The sequence below is a fragment of the Bombina bombina genome, chromosome 6 (assembly GCF_027579735.1).
Source record: "Bombina bombina isolate aBomBom1 chromosome 6, aBomBom1.pri, whole genome shotgun sequence".
Lineage (NCBI taxonomy): Eukaryota > Metazoa > Chordata > Amphibia > Anura > Bombinatoridae > Bombina > Bombina bombina.
The window spans coordinates 499,195,088-499,218,973 of record NC_069504.1 but is presented as its reverse complement, the minus strand read 5'-3'; the positions used below and the strand labels follow the sequence as shown (position 1 = coordinate 499,218,973).

General features: G+C 42.1%; 1 protein-coding gene across 1 annotated transcript in view; it reads right to left on the bottom strand.

Moving 5' to 3' along the window:
• Positions 1-15,208: 15,208 nt before the first annotated feature.
• LOC128664483 (rho-associated protein kinase 1-like) overlaps positions 15,209-23,886 on the bottom strand; it is a 156,247-nt gene continuing 147,569 nt past the window's right edge. Inside the window, exon 11 of the mRNA XM_053719307.1 lies at positions 15,209-15,482. Coding sequence (XP_053575282.1) covers positions 15,209-15,482 — 274 coding nt within the window. The remainder of the gene's footprint in view (positions 15,483-23,886) is intronic.

The window sequence follows — 23,886 nt, the reverse complement described above, 5'->3', positions numbered from 1 at the left end:
CACTGCGCAGCAATCAGAATAGTTGATGCTTGCTCCTGCTTGATGCGTGCCACTACACGAGGTAGAAGTGGTAACGGTGGAAATATGTAAACTAGGTTGAATCCCCAAGGCGCTGCTAAGGCATCTATCAGTTCTGCCTGTGGATCCCTGGACCGCAAACTGTATCTGGTTAGCTTGAAGTTGAGTCTGGATGCCATGAGATCTATCTCCAGAGTCCCCCAACTGTTGCAAATCTCTGCAAACACTTTGGGGTGAAAAGACCAGATGACTGTCTGCTGAGAAAATCCGCTTCCCAGTTGTCCACACCCGGGATGTGGATTGCTGATAGAGAGCAGTCGTGGGCCTCCGCCTACTCCAGAATCCGAGATACTTCCCTCATGGCTAGGGAGCTTCTCGTTCCCCCCTGATGGTTGATGTAAGCCACCGAGGTAATATTGTCCGACTGGAATCTGATGAACTTTGACTAACCCAGGAGGGGCCAAGCCCCCATAGTGTTGAAGATTGCCCAAAGCTCCAGGATGTTGATCGGTAGAAGAGACTCCTTTCGATTCCACCTGCCCTGTGCCTTTCTGGCATCCCAAGCCGCTCCCCAACCTGAGAGACTCACGTCCGTAGTCACAATCTCCCAAGATGGTCTGAGGAAGGATGTCCCCTGGGACAGCTGATCTGGATGGAGCCACCAAGAGAGAGATTCCCTCGACCTGTTGTCCAGAGAGATCAGTTGGGATAGGTCCAAATTATCGCCATTCCACTGCCTCAGCATGCACAGCTGAAGAGGCCGGAGATGAAATCTGGCGAAAGGAATGACATCTATAGTGGATACTATGAGCCCAATCACCTCTTTGCACTGGGCCACCGATAGCCTTGAGGAGGACTGAAGGGCAAGACAGCTGGAGACAATTTTGTAACATTTCTGGTCTGTTAGGAATTTTTTGCAGAAAGGGCCTTTTGATAAAGTCGGAAACCCGGCGAAACATGTCAAGGGAGGAAGGGGGAGCTTATGGGAGCTCATTGTAGTTTTTAGCGTGTACTTGCTGGGATAATTTAAATCACTAGACCTCTTGTTTTACTTTAACTGGTGACACATTATTATAGCCAAACATACTATACTTAACCTGCATTGAAGCTATAATTTAGCAGTGTGTATTTGAATGTGTTACACGGTATAGCCAAGCGTGTCGTAAGGGGAATGATATTTATGGCGGTATAACTTTAGAACCATTAGCACCTACTGTTAATTAATTCGCACTAGCTCTCTGCTAATCCGTTCATCAACATTACTTACAAAATTGAATTGATGAATGTATGAAGTATCTGAGCAGAGAACTATATGCTTTACGTTAGAAATATCTTACTATAGTGGATGCCTAAACTGGCAGTGCTAGATAGCACATTAACAGTTACAAGACCTGTGGTGAATTTAAACACTACAGAGGTGGTGTCAGCGTCCTCTTTAGCCAGTTACTTAAGGCTGTTATCTAGCAACCAGTACAAATTAGGTGGCTATTGCATTTGACACTTTGTAAAAATAAGCGCTACAATTGGCAGCGGTCCATATTATATGGAGGTTATGAGGGTGTCTATGCAAGATTAATTTAAAGTTATATCTGCTAACTGACTCAGTAATTTGCTGTATAAGCACCCTATATAGCACAAATATACAGTTATTTAATAAGGGCTTTATATTAGCCCGTCTAAATGGATTAATTATTTTGCTATACTGGTTGCACTTTATTTAATTGTACATCTATCAGGAATAATAGTGGAAAAAGTCAAATAACACCATTCTGCATAAAGCACGTAAAATATTTATCTTGTCCAACACCAATAAAGGAAATTTGACAACTTAATTCTATCTAGTTGGGAACTGTATTACAATAGTTATTTTTTAAGCCAATGTATGAATTTGATTTTTCTTGGCAACAATTATAATACTTAACTGATATGATACAAATATATACTGGCATGATAAGCACTGCCTAATATATTATTATATCTCAACTACCACTTACAGTGCAAGCATAGAACTAATCTGAGAGAGGCAGTATAATAATTGTTATTAAGTATCTCTCACTTCAAAGTCAAAGTAGTCTTTTTGATACCAACTACTGAGTTGTTGACTATTAATCCCTCATATAGGGTTGGTTGGTATCACTCTTATTAATATTAATTCGTAACAAGGCAAATGTGGCAATTTAATATTACAGTATTTTTTCTATCAACGGATTAGAATTAATTCTTTCTATAATATTATAGACCCATGCTAGTCATACAATCACTATGATGTTTACTAATAATAATGCTCATTAAGAGCAACTGAATACAATCATCATACTTAGTGATTACCGCAGTGCATATAATACTGCTCTATCTCATCACTCTATCTATGTGCTTAATATAGATATTTATACCCTTTAATTTTGCCTGTGACCAACAGAGATATTTAAGTTATAATAAGAGTGAGCATAACTGTGCTTAGAATTCTGTTCTATTACATCACTCTATCTATGTGCTTAACATAGATATTTCTATCATTCAATATTGCCTGTGTCTCACAGAGACATTAAAATTATAATAAGAGTGAGCATAACTGTCTCTGCAGAAACTCACTTTATTTCTCCTAATCCTCGTTTTTACCCTTGGGGGATATATGTGCAATTACAGTCAGTGACTTTTAATTCGCCATTAGACACCATTACATATGAGGTTCTAGTGCACAATATCCAGTCTTTGTACTGGAAAATTCAGACCAGCATTTTAGTTTTAATCTACCCACAATTTTAACCTATTTCTAATAAAAGTTTATATTTTAATTGTGTGATTCTTTCTTTTTTCAACTCCATAATACTGAGGGTCTTTGGAGTGCTTACACAGTATCTTTTTCTGGTTAGTTTCTTAAGCTAACCAATCTGCAAAATGTTACTATGATGATACATAGCACCCAACCACAAATTATTCTATATTACTAAGGCCATTGACCTTATTATAGAACGGTACAAGACCTAACACGGGATTCTGAGTGGTGCCATCAATCTAAATCAAATTCGACTGTTAGGAATTTTTTCATGGCTATGGAGTCTATTATCGTGCCCAGAAACTCCACTCTGGTACTGGAAACCAGAGAACTCTTTCCTGAGTTTATCTTCCATCCATGAGATCGCAGAAGAAGGAGAAGAACTCCCGAATGGTCCTCTGCCAGCTGGTAGGATGGAGCCTGAACCAGCATGTCGTCCAGATAAGGAGCAACTGCTAACCCTCTGAATCTCACCACCGAGAGCAGAGCTCCCAGAACCTTTGTGAAGATTCTTGGAACAGTAGCCAGCTCAAAGGGAAGAGCTACAAACTGGAAGCACTGATCCAGAAAGGCGAACCTGAAGTGATCCTTGTGTATTGGCATGAAGGTAAGTGTCCTTCAAGTCTATCATAGTCATAAATTGACCCTCTTGAACTAGGGGCAGTATAGACCTTATCGTCTTCATTTTGAACGATGGAACTAACAGAAACTTGTTCAAGCACTTTAGGTCCAGAATCGGGCGAAACGTGCCCTCCTTCTTTGGTACCACAAAAAGGTTTAAATAGTACCCTAGACCCCTTTCTGCTAGAGGTACCAGTACAATTACTCCTAGAGAGGAGAGATCCCTCACACACTCTAGAAAGGCATCCTGTTTCTCTGGTTTTGATGATAGATTTGACAAAAGAAATCTGCCCCTGGAAGGATGAGTTTTGAAACCTATTCTGTAACCCTGATCAACAACATCCAGAACCCAAGGATCCTGGATGTCTCTCATCCAAGCCTCTGCGAAAAGAGATAGTCTGCCCCCTATGAGATCCAGAGATGGATCGGGGGCCCCCCTTCATGTCGATTTTGTCTCTGCAGGCTTCTTGCTCTGCTTGGCTTTATTCCAAGACTGAGAAGGTTTCCAAGATCCCTTGGACTGCTCGGGTTTCGCGGCAGGGACAAAAATTAGGACCCTTAGGTTTATTCTTATCCTGCAGTAGAAAGGCACCCTTGCCCCCCGTGACCGTGGATATGATAGTGTCCAGGCCTGGACCGAAAAGAATCTTTAAATGGAAGGAAAAGCTATCTAGATTTGGACGTCATGTCAGCAGACAACAACTTCAACCACAGAGCCCTCCGGGCCAGAACAGAAAAGCCTGATGTCTTGGAATTCAAGCGAATAATCTGCATATTAGCATCACAAATAAACTAATTAGCTACTCTCAGGGCCTTAATTCTTTCATGTATCTCATTGAGGGGAGTCTCCACCTTAATCATCTCTGATAGAGAGTCACAACAATAGGTAGCGGATCCCACCATGGTAGCGACCATGGCTGCAGGTTAAAACACGAACCCCATGTGCAGAAACATCTTTCTTAACAGGGTCTCTAATTTCTTATCCATGTGTTCCTTAAACGATGAATTATCCTTGAGCGGGATAGTTGTGCGCTTAGCAAGCATAGAGAAAGCTCCATCCACCTTAGGGACAGATCCCCGCAACTGAGAGTCTGGAACCGGGAACAATTTTTTAAACAAAGAAGAAGCGGAGAAAGATGATCCAAGTCTCTCCCATTCATTCTTCATAATATTCGCCATCTTTACGGGAACTAGGAAAGTCTGGGGCACTACCCTGTCCTCATAAACTTTATCAAGCTTAGGAATAGAAGGTTTCTCTGGTAACTTTGGTTCCAGAACCTCTAGAGTAGCCAACACCTCTTTTAATAAAAAGTTCTCCATCCTAAACCTAAAGTCTGGTTCCTTCGCAGCCGGAGGTTTAGAGGCCGCAGATTCCGACCCAGAGAGAGAGTCCTCCGAAGTATCGGAATCCTCTGCATCAGCGGATAATCTAGTCTCAGACACTTCCAACGGAGTAGATGACCCCTGGGAAGGATAACAATGTTTAACCTTTCACTGGCACTTAGCCGGGCAAGTTAAAGCAATAAAGACCGCAGATGCCGCCGTTTGCAGCTGCTCAGCAAAATCAGGCGGCAACATGACCCCTTCTGCAGGAGGATTAGAAGTGCACTGGGTAGATGCATGTGTAATCGGAGATGAATGTAGGATGCCCCAACTCCTGCCTGACCACATCTCCTGGGCGTCCCCCACTGACTTCACCCAAGAGACATTGAGGGACCTGACTTTAGCTCCTTACCGTGCCCGGGTATGGACTGACCCCAGGGGGCTCAGGAGGGGACCGTTTTGAGTGGGAGAGAGGGCTCCTATACAGGGCTACCGAAAGAGAAAGAGGGCAGTTGCCCAAATGCCAGATGGTGGTACTGCAAAAATATAGGTACGACCTGCTGCATATAGGGCATGACATTCCACTAGCAGGACATCTAGGCATCACTAGGACCCGTTATCGACTGACTCAGACCTTCTTTTGGCCAGGGGTTACCGGGGACATTAGGCAGTACTGCAGGACCTGTGACATTTGCCAGAGAGTAGGCAAGACAGGATACCACTCCAAAGCCTCCTTGCACCCCCTTCTCATCATTGACGAACCCTTCAGCAGGGTAGCTGTGGCAATCCTCCTGTCCAATATCCATGCAGAGACAGTGGCAGATGCGCTGCCCTGGATATTTGCCAGGGTAGGATTTCCCTGGGAAGTGATCTCAGACCAAGGAACCCAGTTCACTGCTAAGCTCATCCAGCAGCTATGGAGGCTCTGTGGGATAAAACCCCTGCAGAGCGCTCTGTACCACCCCCAGACTAATGGGTTGGGTGTGAGGTTCAACGTGACCCTGAAGCAGTTGCTTAAGATGTTCTTGGCCTCTCACAAAGACTGGGAGAGATACCTGCCACACCTATTGTTTGCATACCAAAAGATGCCCCAGGAATCTACTGGGTTCTCCCCCTTTGAACTAGTATATGGCCGGAGGGTGAGGGGGCCCCTAGACCTGTTGAGAGCCCACTGGGAAGGATCAGTTGGGTTGGAAGGACACTCCATTGTGGGGTATGTGCTGGAATTCAGGGACCAACTGAAGGACCTTGTTGAGAGGGTGAGAGAGAACTTTCAGGTCACTCAAGGTAGGCAGAAGCGATGGTACAACCGGAATGCTCGTAAACGGACCCTAAAAGTAGGGCAGAAGGTCCTGGCCCTGAAGCCTGTCAAAACAGACAAGCTACAGGCATCCTGGCAGAGACCCTATTGAGTGTTAGAACAGCTGAAAGACACAACCTATCTGGTAGCCAAATGCTCTGATGACCAGATCCGCCGGACCTTTCATGTGAACATGCTGAAGGCATACCAGAAAAGGTCAGAGGACGTAGCCACCATATGTGCTCCAGCTATGGAGGACTCAGAGAGTCTCCCCATGCCGGAGCTCCCTGGGCAGAATAGGATGCCCCCAGGCATAGGTTACAAACAGTTAGATGAGAGGCTAGGGACTAGGCAGAGGGAGCAAGTCAACCAGGTGCTAGGGAACCGGCGAGACATGTTCTCCACTACCCCTGGGTACACAGCGGTAGCGGTACACTAAGTGGAGACCCTGGGACAGGTGCCCCGTGACAGCAGGCATATGGGTCCCAGAGGCACTTAGGGAAAATATGCACAGCAAGCTCAGGGAAATACTGGACATTGTGTAATTGGACCATCCAACAGCCCCTGGGCCTCCCTGGTGGTAAACGGGATGGGACCACCCGGTTCTGCATAGACTACCGTAGACTCAATGACAGAACCACCACTGATGCCTACCCTATGCCCAGGGTCGATGGCCTTCTAGACCATATCGCCCGCTGCAACTTCCTGACCACCCTAGACCTCTACAAGGGATACTGCCAGTTTAAGGTCATGCTGTTTGGGATGAAGAATGCTCCGGCGACCTTCCAGAGGATGGTAGATCACCTCCTAGAGGTCCTCCAGGATTATGCCTGCGCATACTTGGACAATATTGCAGTCTACAGCGACACCTCGAGGACCATTTGGTTCATCTAGGCATCATTCTAGACCACAACAGGGCTGCTGGTCTGACACTTAAGCCCGAAAAATGTATGATTGGATGCTTGGAGGTCCAGTACCTTGGACACCAAGTAGGCTGCAGAAAGCAGTGTCCGGAGATGGCCAAATTGAGGCAGTCGCAAACTGACCAACCCAAATGACCAAGACCCAGGTCTTAGCTTTCCTAGGAACCACCGGGTAGTACTGCAAGCTTGTCCCCAACTACAGTTCCCTGGCCAAACCCCTGACCAACCTAACCCGAAAGCAGTTACCCCGATAGGTCCTGTGGTCCCCTGAGTGTGAGGCTGACTTCCAAAGCCTCAAGACAGCCTTGATTTCTGCCCCTAACCCAACCAAATGTTTTTGTGTCCATACAGATGCCTCCATGTTCGGGTTAGGAGTAGTGCTGAGCCAGGTGTTCGATGAAGGACATGACCACCCCATAGCTTACATCAGTAGGAAGCTGTTGCCGAGAGAGGTGGGCTACGCGGTGGTGGAACAAGAATGCCTGGCCTTGGTGTGGGCCCTTAAAAAGCTACAACCCTAACTGTACGGACAGGCCTTCACCATTCTCACAGACCACAACCCCCTGGTTTGGCTCCACTGAGTCGCTGAGGACAATGGGCGCCTGTTGCGGTGGAGTTTAGCCTTGCAGTCCTTCAACTTCACTATCTAATATTTTTGGCCCGGGAAAAAACAATGGGAATGCTGACGGACTTTCCCGGCAAACTAAGTTAGGATAACTCCCCAGACAGCCCCAGGCCGACTCGTGTGTGGATCTAGCCGGACTTTTCAGGGCATTCGCGATCTCCCAGACTCTTGGTTTTGCTTGTTTTGTGATCTGTACATCCTCATGGAAGAGTTAATCTCTGACCGCCTAACTCTTTTCTGGCTGGCCGGGCTCCTGGAACTACTGGCCCGTCTCGCCTCCCTGAATACCCGCTGATTTTTACCCCAGGCCGTTCCAGCGGCCCTTCACCCCAGAGCTCCGCTCTTTTGGGGATTGGTACCCCCTAGGGCGGGCAAGACGTGGGGTGATTGCTGGAGGGGAGCTCCTTTGGGAACTTTGGGTTTTGGACCCCCCCCTACAACTCCTACTTCCCATGGCTTTCCCAGTGTACATTTGATCACCCGTAGCTCTGGCCTCCTGCAACGAATCATGTTGCTTTTTGGACTGTGGCGTCAGGGGACCAGATGTTTTCCAATGACACCCTGGAAGTTCCACCGCTCCCCCGGGATCACCCGGAATAACCACCTCCTTATCACTGGGACTCTATGGGACTATAACTGCTATGGGGGCGCCAGCATGTCTGGAGGGGCGGGAATCACAGGAGATCTGGAGGTCTGATAAGACTCCTTATGAAGATGTGTTTGTGTATATAAGCAGTAAGTTTCCACAATAAAGTTGTTCTTTGTTTCAACTGAATACTGGTTCTGTCTGGTTATTTGGATGGGCACTGCTATAATCACTTTCCTCCGCTACATAGCGGCATGTTCCAGGTATAGGAAGGACCCTTCTGGCGGAGCCACCCAGTCGGGTTGCCAGTGTCTATCACACTTACCAAAATCAAAAGCGGTTAAGAAGAAATTGTAACAATATGTCAGATTTTGATACGCAAAGCCAAATACTGGTAGAAAGATTTTTAGAAAAAGGATACCCTAGAGAGTTAATTAGGGGAAGTCTTAATAGAGCAAGAACTGATAATAGGGAAAATTATTTTTAGAAAAAGTCTATGGAGGACAAAATGAAAGAAAATGAGAATAAAAATAATACTAGTATGTTTATAACTCAATATAATACTAACCACAAATTAATTAATAATATAATGAAAAAACATTGGAGCATATTAATAAGAGACCCAATACTTAAAACAAATTTGGACAAGCAACCAAAGTGTGTGTTTAGACGAGCTCCAACATTAAAGAATTTATTAGCCCCTAGCAAAGTAGTCATTAATAAGAACAATACTAAATCCTCGACTCCTAGAAGAGTCCAAGGATCCCTTACAAACATTAAAAAGAGAGTAATTAATAATAACAAAAAAGGGGTTTTTAAATGCCAAAAGAAAAACTGCAGAATGTGCAAATATAGTACAGTAGGAACTACCAACTTCACATCTTATACAAAGGGGCTTAGTTTCCCTATACAAGACCATCTTACATGTGCATCATTTTATATAGTATATCTGCTGACATGCCAACTTTGTAAAATCCAATACGTAGGGCGCACCTGCCGCATAGTTAGGACGAGATGGAATGAACATTATAGGAACATGAAAAATAAATTAAAGAATCATAGTGTTCCCAAACATTGCCATTCTGTCCACCAAGGCAATTTGAATATATTTCAAATTACTCCTATTGAGCATATTCCTACCTCCCATTTATACAACAGATATAACAGATTGCGCCAATGTGAAACATTCTGGATATACCAATTGGGTACTTTATATCCTAATGGCCTTAATATGAATATGGATTTGGTAGCCTTTAGCCATTAAGTACATCTATGAAATATATGTTAATTTACTAATAAGGTAATATAGATTATATGTTCACTTATGTTGTGCACTTCAATACAAATAAGTATAATTATTAACATCAAGTATTCACGTTTTATTCTATACACTATTTACACATATAAATTAGGAGCATAGCAATATAATTGCACTCTTTATTATTTATTATAATTTTATTTTTTATATATTGTAGGAATTTCAGATGGCGATTTATATATCGCCATTTATATTGGTACACCTACAACAACAGATCACATTTACCAAAGATACTATAATTCTTGTAGTAATTCATAGCACATTGAGACACCACAATGTCTATTATAGTGGTTAAGAAACACCTCACTTTATTCACTTTAGTATTTTTCCATCACATTACATATATGGAATTGTAATTTGATTGGCTAAAATAGCCAACTCCTACTTTCTTATGACACACAGAAAAACATTGGTATAAAATAATCTCGATCTATTATATTTTTTTAAATAGATCAAGAATTAACAGATAAATATGTACACTCAATATTGACTAGCGTACAGTCTTCATTCATTGTACGTTGAAAGTTCGCTAGTATATCCAACTAGCCGTATATAGATCATAAAATTTCGTAGAATGTTTATGGAGCTGCGTGATTGGCAGTTTGTGTCGAGGGCGTGTATTAACTTTATGACCGGCGCCCATAGGGAATTAGTACGTCACGAACACCTACTTTATTGGCTAACGTGTAGCCTGTGTGTATACTGTCACGGCTCACCGCCATTATATGAAACTGAGATTGAGGGAAAGTACCTTTATTTATTATTATTTTTCACATATAAATCTTAGCCCCGCAACATGGATATTAAGGTAATGACTACCGAGAGGTGCCAAAAGTGTATTACAACACAAATACCAGAACACAAACATTATATCGAAACATATGCCGACACTTACTGATGTGCTTGAGGCTTTAGTATAGATAAACATACGATCAGCTATATATTTAGAGCAGTTAGTCTAGAGGGCAGATAATTACATTGAAGTTGGGATTTTATTTGTGCGAACAGCACAATAGAGATTTTCTTTATCAAGTGATATTAACAGATGTATATGTTTGGGTAATAATAAGGTGACGTTTATACACACATCTAAGCAAAATACCTCTGTTATATATATGAATACACATGTATTTTAACTTGTTGTATACCTTTGATGTTAGCTAATATATGCATATGAGAAATGCTAACAAAATGTTTTGTATTTACCTGTGAATCATGTGATCAATTAAGGTAAACAAAGGTGTGTCTGTTCAAACAACTTTTTGATTGGCCTTATTTTATATCTAGTAGCAAGTATTGTATAGTTTTATCAGCCTGAGGAAACAGTACTGGATACTGAGAAACGCGTTGCTGTGCTTTTAATGTGTTATAATAAACACTTTTATTCATACAACTTGCTACTTTGCCTGTCTGGACATCCCTGCTTGGTTTTTACACCTGTTACTGCTGGAGTTGTTAATACACCTGACTCAAACAGCACTATTATCCTGTGATTACCATCTGGCATTGGGGGAGATCTTGCCTGAGAGGAGAGTTTTACCGGACAACTCTAAGGTTCCGGCTTGCCCAGCCTGCATCACATCTTGGTGCTTTGCTAAACGTGAGTGCATCTGAGTTTTCTATTTCGTTACTTGATATATCTCACATAATTATGCTATGTGGCGCCTTCTCTGCTTCTTTATAGAAATTCCCCCCCATAAAGTCACTGCGTCACTGCCACCACTAAGGGAAATAATTCGAACAAGTTCTTCACCCAACCGTTATCTTTCCATTCCTCGGGCCACTTTCCTGCACACCACTCACTCCGTTTGCAAAAATGTTCCAAAACCGCATCAACCTGCTGCATCAGTAAACAATTCTAACTCCTATGTTGAAATCTCTTCTTCCCGAATTCTCACCCCATTAAACTAAACCAAAAATGAATCTCACACTTTAAGATCCTTTCTCAATTCCCTAGTTATCCTGATTTCATGGATGCTAAGCTTTAACCTTCTCTTAAAAACTCTGCAGACTGGAATAACTTTGCGCGCAAAGTTCAAAACCCCTAACACTTTTTGCATCTCCCTAAGTGATACTTTCTTCCCTTTATCAAATCTCCAGCTTTCTCCACTTTTTCAAATGGCAATTCACATTGACTCTTCATAGAATCTATTACTATGCCTAAGAAAGCTAGCCTGGTACAAGTGCCCTCTGTCTTTTCTTTTGCTACTGGAACCCCTAAAATTCCAACATGCCCAACAAGTTTTGTTTTAAGTTTCCACAATCCTTAGAACAAAACTTTTCAAACACTGCAAAGGAAATGGAACACCCCATGGGTAAACAATTATCCAAATAATAGCTGCCATTAAACTTGCATCCCATCAACTTAAAACTCACTGGATTAAGGGGCAACAAATGTGACCCTTGCCCATGCCCCGCACCATCTGCACAGCCCTGTCAAAAGACTGGTATTCAACAGATGAATCCTCTTAAGCTATAGCGTCATTTACCGAGCCCCCTATGGTAAGATAGATGCTGGATCATCCTATATTTGCCCTGCTCTTTCTTTGGGACAACGCCTAACAGTGACACCACCAAATCTTTATTTCAATGGGCCTTCCATCCAGCTTAATTTTACTTCCTTATCTAACTTTTCTTGCAGGACCTCAGGGAACTCTACAGCTGATTTCAAATTCCTCGCTCTGCCTGCCCCTTTTACTTCAGATTGTACAGGCACAATAAAATCCTATAACAAACCATGTGAAAGAAAATTCCTGTCATCTACATTTTCATGAACTAATAATTGTTGCAACAATCTAGCTGCCTTCAGAGGTGTTTTGGCCAACCTCCAATCCATCTCCACTGTTGGTATTACCTTGTTTACAAAACGAATTTCACCCTCAGAGGCTACCAACGTATTCTCCTCCTCAGACTTATGAGAGAGGGTGACCTGAGTAGCAGAGGTTGGAACAGAAACCTTAATATCTGAGTCTCTAAAGTTCCTCTTGCATTTTCCCTTTAGCATAGGAATGTAAGATAATGCCGCAGATACCGCCAAAGATACCTGAGCAGCAATTTCCGCAGGCAAATACACTCCTCTAGGAGACTAAGAGGAACTGCAGGGCACTGTATGTGACGCCACTAAGGCTTGGGAACAACATCATCCTGAGAGATGGTTGGCTCAGAAACAAAGAATTTATCTTTATTTTTTAAAGTCCTCTCTATACATGAGGAACAAAATTGCAAGGGCAATACCATTTGATTCTCCAAACAAAGCAAACACCTGTCCATAGGAGCAGATTCCTGCTACATGATAGAGATAACAATTTTTTTTAGCAAAAAAGGCAAAAAAATAAACAATACTTTATTGAAGTACTGTCACTTTAAGTGAAGAAAAAGGTACAACACATACTCTTTCTAAGAAAGCATATTGGCCTCACAGCTTGCAGAATTGATTCCCAAAAAGTCTTGAATAATAATAATTTGGGAAGCAAGCCTGAGACTGAGGTGCCTACCTGCCCCTTCGTTTTGAAACAAGCAAAGAAGAACCAGGAGTCCACAACAGCAGCCACTGAGACCGCTCCGATAAGTCTGTTAGGAGCGAGGCAAGATGTCACCAGCAAGTGAAGCTGCGTCACAAATGCAGAGCTCGCGCTTCAAGCTGGAAAGACTGAGTTTTAGAGTGGAAAAGCCGCTACCTACATCAGAGCCGGCAAGAAATTGCAGAATAAGTGATATAAAACATAAAAGTGCCCACAACCTTAATTAAGTGCAAAATAAAACTCTTGAGCCAACAAAACAAGATTAACCCCTTCTGTCCCTGAAGGGGATAAACCTCAGTCTTTGAATAAGCAGAATCCTGCTTCTTCACATACCAATGTGCCTGCCCACTGCCTATAAATTAACCCTGAAGCCAGGATATTAGTCCCATAAATGAATGCAGAGGGTCTCCTTAACCCCTACAGTGCTAGCCTCCCAGCCCTAGAAGACAAAGGCACTTATCTCTACTTCTAGCCATCCGGCAGGAGGACAGCTCACAAAGCATGAAAGGACGCTAACTTCTTACAGAAGCCTGTGTAAAAAAAGAAAGAACAGAGTAAACCTACTCTGGCTTTCTGTACTAGGGCAGCAACATGTTAGGAAAACGCAGCAAGGCCCACCTTATAAGTTCCAAACTGCTCTAAAGCCACCACTACTCTACTGAAGAGATTGATGTTGATTACAGTTATACCCAAAATCTTGATTTTAGCGAAAGAAATCCAATTTTCTTGAGACACCAAAACTTTACCTCCTCCATTAACAGAGGCAAAGAGAATGACTGGGGATTATGGGTAGGGGAGTGACACTTAACAGCTTTGCTAAGGTGCTCTTTGCCTCCTCCTGCTGGCCAAGAGTGATATTCCCACTATTAATTGATGACGTTGTGGACTCTCCATATCTTAGGAAAGAAAACATTCTGCATAAATTAGCATCCCATTTATCTACTCTGGGAAAGTCTGCTTTAACTTGCGATTTTTTTCCCTCCTCCCCTCTAGACTTCCATGCTATTGCTTCCCTTGTTATCTCAAAAAAAAAAAACTATATATTTACCCTTTCTGCTTTTATCCCTCAAAGACTGAGGGATTAACCTCAGTCTTTGAATGAGCTGAATCCTGCTTCTTCACATACCAATGTGCCTGCCCACTGCCTATAATTAACCCTGAACCCAGGATATTAGTCCCATAAATGAATGCAGAGGGTCTCCTTAACCCCTACAGTGCCAGCCTCCCAGCCCTAGAAGACAAAGGCACTTACCTCTACTTCTAGCCGTCCGGCAGGAGGACAGCTCACAAAGCGTGAAAGGACGCTAACTTCTTAAAGAGGCCTGTGTATAAAAGAAAGAACAGAGTAAACCTACTCTGGCTTTCTGTACTAGGGCAGCAACATGTTAGGAAAACGCAGCAAGGCCCACCTTATAAATTCCTGACTGCTCTAAAGCCACCACTACTCTACTGAAGAGATTGATGTGGACTACAGCTATACCCAAAATCTTGATTGTAGCGAAAGTAGTCCAATTTTCTTCAGACACCAAAACTTCACCTGCTCCATTAACAGAGGCAAAGAGAATGACTAAGGGTTATGGGTAGGGGAGTGACACTTAACAGCTTTGCTGAGGTGCTCTTTGCCTCCTCTTGCTGGCCAGGAGTGATATTCCCACTAGTAATTGATGACGTTGTGGATTCTCTATATCTTAGGAAAGAAAACATTCTGCATAAATTAGCATCTCTTTTACCTACTTTGGGAATGTCTGCTTTAACTTGCAATTTTTTTCCCACCTCCCCTCTAGAATTCCATGCTACTGCTTCCCTTGTTATCTCAAAAAAACTATATATTTACCCTATCTGATTTGTCAACTATTTTTGCCTTCAAATGAGTAGATAACAGCAGAACCCCTGTTGCTGACACCTCATCATCTGCATCATATTCCTGATCTGATTTTTCCATATCCCTGTCCTTTTCCTTTGACCTGCCCACTTAATCTCCCCCTCCCCTTGCTTAGCATAAATATTTTTCATTATCTTTAACATGTGTCTATTACCTTCACCTTTAACCTTCTCAACCTCTGAATCAAACTGAGTAACTAGCAGATGGCAAACCCCTCCTGTACACATATTTCTGTTGTAACCCTCAGATCTCTTGTTATTTTTCCCCCTGTCCTTTTCTGCGCTTGCCACACATTGCCCTTCTGAATCCATCACATCAGTCTGTCTGCTGCTGCGCTGTTTCAGCTGCTACTACTTGACCTGGAGCCTCAGGTAAGGATCTCTGTGCCTGTAAAATATCCACATCATTACTTCTGTCCTCTATTTCATTTTCCACTATTTTGCCTATACTTCTATTGTTAGCACTGGCCACTCTATCTTTTGATCGCATATTGCTGATATTGTCCTTCTTTCCCACAGGCACACCATGCCTATCTGAGTTAACTGCACCTCCATGACTGCCACCACCCACCTCCTCTATGCATTCCCATCTATAATAATATTTGGGTACGTACCACTGATATCTGCTGTCCTTAGCCTCTTTACCCTTCTTGACTCCTGTTGCTCAGCATTAAATCTATCACAAAAATATAATTACTATTAAAAACATGCTGCATATCTACATGCCTATTACCCTTCTCACTATCCACCTGCCTGCTACCCTCCCTCTCCCAATCCTGGCCCTATGATGCCCATTGCCCCAATGAAGTAAGAACCCCTGCCAGGAGGGGGGCTATTGCATTTGTGCCCCCCCCCCCTCCTGTCCAAAGCACCACTCGACGGCAATGAAAATGGAGAAACTCAGCTCCTACCTTTCTCCCACCCGACATCCTGCCTCTTGCTGACGACACCATAACCCCACCCGGTCATGCTTGACTTGATGCAGCCAATTGTCATCACCCTCGTGAGCGGCCTACTGATGTCACCAGAAGTAGACGCCCTACCAGGAGGTTGCAGGAAGGGCGGGTCATACCTAAACGCTATCTTTGGGCCTACGGTCCTACAATCCTTAGGAGATGCTTAGGAGGGGAAGCGGGTTGGAGAAGGGTGGCTCAGGAGGAAGAGTGGCATTAGTGGGAGTTGTGGGATCATGAGCAAGAGGTAGAGGCCTGATACCAGGAGCGGGATGCAGGATTGCCATACGCTTTATGACTATTAACCTTACTAAGGGGCACATTATTATAAATACCTTGAGAATGATGGGAGAGATCAGCCTGACTGCCTATCCTCGATATAGGCGATGATGGCCTAGTTCCCTGGCCCAATGGGACACTCTAACTCATATTTTGTGTGAGGGAATGAAATAGCACAGGCATGCTCTCTATATTACCTGACCCTTCAGACATTACATCTACCACAACATCGGACCCACCAGGGGAGTACTAAGGAGGAGGATTTCTCTTAACAATTGGCTTACTTACCCTTCCTTTGGGCTTAGAAGTAACAGACACTGAAGTGGGAACATAATGAGACACAGAAGAACCATACAAGGATATTGCCTACTGAGCTGTTATTTTTTTTCTTCTTTCTCTCATATTTCTTTAGCCTCCTCTGTGCCGCAATAGCCCGTGTCTTCCAGATAGTCTCATCATCATTCAAGAACTTCTTAGGAATTTTTCTGTTCCTTGAAGCCATCTCTGTACCTAAACAACCGATCTGCTCTGCAACAAAAAAAACAAGTTAGTAATACCTGCTTTCTGTTTCACCTTCTCATTATGCCTTCCCAAACTCCTCAACTTTTACAACACCTTAGAATACCATGTTCACTATCCCCCCTTAATCCTTTCTTTACTCAGGAAGCCGATCCCTTAATTTTGCTCCCTTCATAGTCATTCAGTCTGATTTTGATAGATTCTTAGAGTTCTCCCTAGTGATGCACCGAAATGAAAATTCTGGACCGAAACCGAATCCGAAAATCCGGAATGCACTTGGCCGAAAACCGAAACGAAATGTATTTTTTCAAATTAATCTTTTTTATTTAATTTTTTTGCATAATTAGAGCCAATAAAAAAAGCTCACCCTTTTATTGAAAGTAACACACTAAAATTGGACAAAAATATCTTAAAACAATAATATGCTACACAATAATTTTACCAAGAAAAAAAAAAAAAAAACAGGCAAAAAATAATGCCATTTTTGGCCAAAATGTTTCTGCGACCAAAATTTTGGTGCATCCCTACTTAAAACAATTATAAATATCAATATACTGTATTATTCTTAATTTAGTTCTATGTAATAGAATCATATTTAACAGTTTTTTTTTTTTTTTTACCAATTATCCAAATAAAGTATAGTCCTAGAAAACTCATTATATGCAGAACAGTAAGTCAAGTAATAAACTTAAACAGCAGCTCTAGGCTAGCATCAAATTTGAAACATGTTATACAATAATTTTACCGAAAATAGCAGGCAAAAAAAACGAAAACCGAAATAGCCAAAAATGCCATTTTCGGCCAAAACTTTCTGCGGCCGAAATTTCGGTGCATCCCTAGTTCTTCCCGTGACCAGCTTCTTTGGGTTCTGGTTGATCAGAATGGTGTCCAACATCCTCAGTCAGGAGCTCATTGTCGTCAGAGTCCGGTAAGGGGACAACTTTTTGATCATGGATCAGGTCAAGTCTGGATATTGCACCCGCATTGTGTGGTGTGGTTTTGAAGCTCTCCACATGTCATGGATACCAGGCTGCCAAGGCTACCCCCACCTCCCTACTACCTGACTCACTCCTTTTTACAACAGTTCTGACCTTTTCAGGGCTTACAGGATCTCCCAAACTCTTCCTGACTCTTGTTTTCTATTTGCACCTCCTCACAGAAGAGCTGATTGCTGACCGCCTAACCCCTTTCTGGCTGGCCAGGCTCCTGGAACTACCGGCCGGCCAGCCCACCCCAGATACCTGCTCACCTTTACCCCAGGTCGCTCCAACAGGCCCTTTGCCTCAGAGCTCCACTCTTTTGGGGATTGGTACCCCCTAGGGAGGTCAAGAGGTGGGGTGATTGACGGAACGGAGCTCCCTTGGGAACTTGGGGTTTCTGGACCCCCCTCTACAACCCTACTCCCCCTGGCTTACCCGGTGTACGATTGATCAGCTTCCACTCCAGCCCCCAGCGACGGATCATGTCACTTTTTGAACTGCGGCATCTAGGGGCCGAGGGCTTTCCAGCAACACCCTGGAAGTGCTGTTACTCCCACGGGATCACCCCAAAACCACCACATCTATATCACTGGGACTCTATGAGACTATGGACACTATGTGGGGTGCCAGCCTGTCTTGAGGGGCAGTTGATCTGGGGGTCTGATAAGACCCTTATCAAGATGAGCTGGGTGTTTATAAGAGTGTGTGTTTTCACAATAAAGTATGTTTATGTTCCACTGGTTCTGCCTGGTGGGTTCCGGCTATAATCACTTTCCTCCGCTCTATAACTACAAGTTCCAGGGACAAGATGGACCCTCTTGGCGGAGCTACCCAGTCGGGGTAGCCGGTGTCCATCACACCCCCTCTTCCCGTTCAGAAGTTTGCTGGGGTTGAAATGTCTCATCCAGGCACAAATCTTTTTTCCAAAATCCAGTAGAATTTGTTTTAAAGCATCAGCTAGCTCCTCCATTGTCATTGCAGTAATGTGTAGCTAGTAAGAATACACAGATTCCCCTTGTGTTGTTACCGCAGCTTAGGGGGGCGGTGTTACAGGCCTAGTTACTCATGCTCCAATGATGATCTCAACAGTCTGGATTGGTAAAGTAGAGAGAGCCTCAAAGAGAAAGATGTCAATGAGTTCCAAAATGGTTGCTGGAATAATTTTGTAGGTATCACTATTTGATTTCTCCAGGGTTAGCTGATAAATAGCAGATTTATAGCTTTTCTTACTTAGCTTCCAATATTGCTGCCTTCCATGACAGCGGCCCACAACATTCTTTGTTTTAAAGGAACAAAAAAGTGAAAAGAAAAATGCGCTAATATTTTATTTATATAACTATGTGTTCAACCTCTGCAAAGGGGGTAAACATATAGTTAAAGGGATATTAAACACAGAATACATTTTATAAGCTTAGTTTTGAGGTTATTCCTGCCTCTGTCTAGTCATGCTTGCCATCATGTTGAAATTTGGCTTCCCCTGCGTTCCAGAGCGGATATGTTTGCACGTTTAGCAACTCTCCTTCAAATACCTGCAATGAAACCTAGGTTCCCAAATGATGGCACCCACGATTAAAATGAGGTGCATGAAATATTTTTAGTGTTTAAAGGGATAGAAAGGTCAAAAATGAAATGTGCATAGGCACATTTCAATTCGAAATATAAGCATTTTTGCAATATACTTTAATAAGCAAAAATGATTTTAATAAAAGTGATCTCTGTTTTTCAGTGGCATAAGCACATTTGCTGTGAGGGCCGTGCACCAGTATTGAAACACCACCCTTTCTCAGAGAGTCAACGGTGGCTTAATGACACAAATTATGTCTTTAGAATTAATACACACCACCTCCACCTCACTAAGCAAGCATTGTGTTTAAATAATGGTGCACAGGATATGTGCATATGCCACAGAAAACCAGTAATAACATTTACTAGAAGCATTTTTGCTAATGGATGTATCTTTCAAAAAGTTTCTATTTTAAATTGAAATGCAGATTTCATTTTTTTACCTTTCTATCCTGATAGAAACAGATCTAGAGATATGAGGCAAATGTATATATCTATCAGCAACTATCTCCCAGCACATTGTTGCTTTTAGGCCTACAGAGGTAGGCTTTCCAACAAAAGGATACCAAGGAAACAAAGTAAATGTATTTATACAAGTACATTGAAAAGGTTCTTAAAATGTTACGCTTTATCTCAACCATTAAAGGGACATTATACACTCATTTTTTCTTTGCATAAATGTTTTGTAGATGATCTATTTATATAGCCCATAAAGTTTTTTTTAAATGTATAGTTTTGCTTATTTTTAAATAATATTGCTCTGATTTTCAGACTCCTAACCAAGCCCCAAAGTTTTATGTGAATACCATCAGCTACCTACTCCAGCTTGCTGCTGTTTATGTAAATGGTGTTTTCATATGCAAAAGAAGGGGGAGGGGGGAGTGTCTTATTTCCCACTTGCAGTGGGCTTTCCAACTACCTTTTCAACAGCTAAACTGAGAGCTTCTAAGTACGTTGTTAAACTGTTTTATACTGGATTTTTATATCAGTATCTGTGCATCTTATTCTTTATAGTAGTGTCTATTACATGCAATTATATGAAAATGAGTGTATACTGTCCCTTTAAGTTTAATCTTGATTTTCATATCCCTTTATACACATGCTCTGAAACATATAAACAGTAGAAGGGCACAACTGGTAAAAAGCACCTGATAATACATTTATGTTTCAAGAGGGACATGAATCACAATTTTTTCTTTCATGATTCAGGTAGAACTTTTTTTTATTTTTTATTTTTTTTAACATTCTTTTTTATTGAGGACATAAGAAAATGTACAGAGAGGTTCACATTTTTACATCCAAGACAGTTATAACACGAACAAATGAAGATTTGTATACATAAATATCGGTAGATATAAAGTCAAAAACGCCATACATCATTATCTCATGCCCCTCTTTTTTTTTTTTTTTGAGTTTCACTTACTATCCATTTCTTATGGAGAATTAACAAGTTGTAAGTTTTCTTTTTAAACTCAAACCTAACCTAACTAGAACTTGAACTTAAACTAATCAGCCATGCGGTGTCCCAACTATTATCATAGAATGAGTCAGTCTTATTCTAACTGTGAAGGTAAGAGAGAGAAAAAAAAAAAAAACCCAGAAAAGAAAAGGGGGGATCCAAGAGGATCCAAAGAGGGGGGGCAAACAAATAGTAGCAAGGGCGGGTAGGCGGTGTTAGCTCATTAGATATTAATACTCTCTCTCCCCTCTCCCCCACCCCCCGCGTCTGGTATAAGAATGTCCACTCTCCCCTCAGAGAGGCTGTCAGCATATATTCAGTGTGTGCAAAAGGAGACAATAACTGTTTTTGTGCTTCTAAGGTTAGAGTATCGATATACTTCCGCCATTTAGTAATAAAGTGTTTAAGTCTTCTGTCGGTGTCCATTTTGGTGTCTAGCTGTTCGATAAGCAATTGTTTGTGCAAGTTGTGTTTAAATGCATTAAAGGTAGGAGCAGAGCTCTCCGTCCAAACCCCAAGTATCACCTTTCTGGCAATTAGAATCATAGTAGTGAGTATTGGGATGTGTCTAGGGTCTTGTTCCCCCCATTCCAGGAAGCAGATTTGCTCTGTTTCTATCTTGACCCTGATTTTAATGACATTTGTGATCCAGAAAGCTATCCTACCCCAAAATTGCCTAACTCGTGGGCAGGTAGAGAAGAAATGAAGAAAATCTGGATCACGTAACTTGCACCTATTACATTCGTTCACCACTCCCTGCTTCCATTTGGCTAGTCTTCGTGGGATAATATAATCATTATGCAACATCCGTATCTGAGATTCTCTCAGAGTCATAGACAGCGTTGCTCTTTTAACATTCTCTATGCTCCTTTGAATTAGTTCTGGTAGATCTTCCCTCTCTAGGTGTCCCCTCCATTTATTTTCTAACATGTCTAGGTGTTTAGATTCCGTGTGGTTTAGCAGTGTTCTGTATATTCCTGAAATAGAAAAGCTTCCTAGCTTATAAGCTGATATCGAGATGTGAAATGCGTGCGGCTCCCAAAATTGTGAGTCTTCCCTAATTAGCTGGTCAATGTAATGCCTCATCTGAAGATAGGCATAAAAGTGGGCCCTCGGTAACCCGTATTGAGTTTGCAGATCCTCAAAGGACCTGACGCATCTCCTAGAAAGGTCTAGAGCATCCCCCACCGAACCCAATCCCCTAGTCTCCCAGACAGTAAACGGGGAGGTGTCAATCCCAGGGGGGAAACAGGTGTTGTTTCTCAGTGGGGTTAACCTGGGTGATGCATAACAACGGCCAATATAACCAAGAGCCAGTCGCCACGCCCTCAGCACGTCTTTATAAAGGAAGCTGTCCTTGGTTTCCGTGGGGATGCTATTAGGCTGAGCGTAGGGTAGGAATGAGGGATCCAGTCCCCCCAGAGCATGCTTCTCCAATTCCGGAGTATAGAAGTGTTCTGTTCTGAGTTGCCAGTCCAGCATGAGGCGGCCTAGCGTTGCCCAGTTGTACAGTTTCAGGTCGGGGAGACCCAGTCCACCACAAGAGGGGCGTGCATATAATTTTGTTAGTGCTATTCGAGGTTTACCCCCTCTCCACAGAAACCCAGATAGGGCCCTTGTGTATAGCGCCATGTCTTTTCTAGTGATCAGAAACGGTAGTATCAAGAGGGGGTACAGGATCCGTGGTAAGATTACCATTTTTACTAAGTGGATTCGTCCTGTGAGGGAAATCGGCAGACTCCTCCATCCCTCCAAGGTTTGTGCCAAGTCACGACACACCCGCGTGATATTATCATGGTATAAGGTTTGCCTGTTGGTGGACAGTTGAATGCCCAGATAAGTAAGTGTGGCTTTGGCCTCCTGAAATGGGTAGGAGCATAGTTGTGTCTTGCGCTTCCGAAGCCACAGGATTTCTGATTTAGTTTGGTTTATTCTATAACCCGAGAAAGATCCGAAGGCTTCAATTGTCGCCAAGATTTTCGGGATGTGCTTTGCCGGATGTTCCACGAATAGGAGCATGTCATCCGCATAAAGTGCTAGATGCAGCCTCTCATTTCCTAACATCATGCCCGGGTAGACCTTACGCAGTTTTACAGCCAACGGCTCCAGAGCCAAGTTAAAAAGGAGGGGGGATAAGGGGCACAAACTTTTTTTAACAACTTTCCCGTTTACTCCTATTATCAATTTTGTTCCATTCTCTTGATATACTTTGTTGTAGGAGCAGCAATGCACTACTGGGAGCTAGCTGGACACCTCAGTAAGTGGCATAAATGTGTAGCCACTCAGAAGTTATATCCCAGATCCTGAACCTACCTAGGTATGCTTTTCAACAAAGGTTACCATTTGAACTAAGCAGTTCAGTTAAAGGGACACTGAACCCAATTTTTTTCTTTTGTGATTCAGATAGAGCATGCAATTTTAAGCAACTTTCTAATTTACTCATATTATCAATTTTTCTTCGTTCTCTTGCTATCTTTATTTTAAAAAGAAGGAATCTAAGCTAAGGAGCCAGGCCATTTTTGGTTTAGTACCCTGGACAACACTTGTTTATTGGTGGATGAATTTATCCACCAATCAGCAAGAACAACCCAGGTTGTTCACCAAAAATGGGCCAGCATCTAAACTTACATTCTTGCTTTTCAAATAAAGATACCAAGAGAATGAAGAAAATTTGATAATAGAAATAAATTAGAAAGTTTCTTAAAATTGCATGCTCTATCTGAATCACAAAAGAAAAAATTTGGGTTCAGTGTCCCTTTAAGTTAAAAATTAGAAAAAGGATAATTTCTGTATCTGTTTTCTTTACTTCTAGAAGGGCATTGTCAGGTGAGCTCACAAGATAAATTGTTCTGTAATATTACTTTTTACATTTTTTATTAACATGTATTTATTTTTTTATTTACATTTTATTGCTGCTAATTGGCATATTTGAGTGTAAGTTATTTAAAACTGTTTTCCTTATATGTGAAACCAACATTTGCTAACATATTAAAAATAATATATTTTATACATTTAAGCATATAATTTAAAAAAAAAATTACATGTTTTAAAATCAGGTCAGGAAAGTAAGCGATATTTTAGATGGACTTTAATTAATCAATTCTAATAAAGATGCGCTCCAGACGCACACTTAAAAACTGTTCTCCAATCAGCACTCTAGCTCTAAAAAAAAAAAGACAGCAGTACAGCTAGAGCATCAATTGGAGAACAGTTTAAACCTTTAGCTCACCAAAAAAAATTG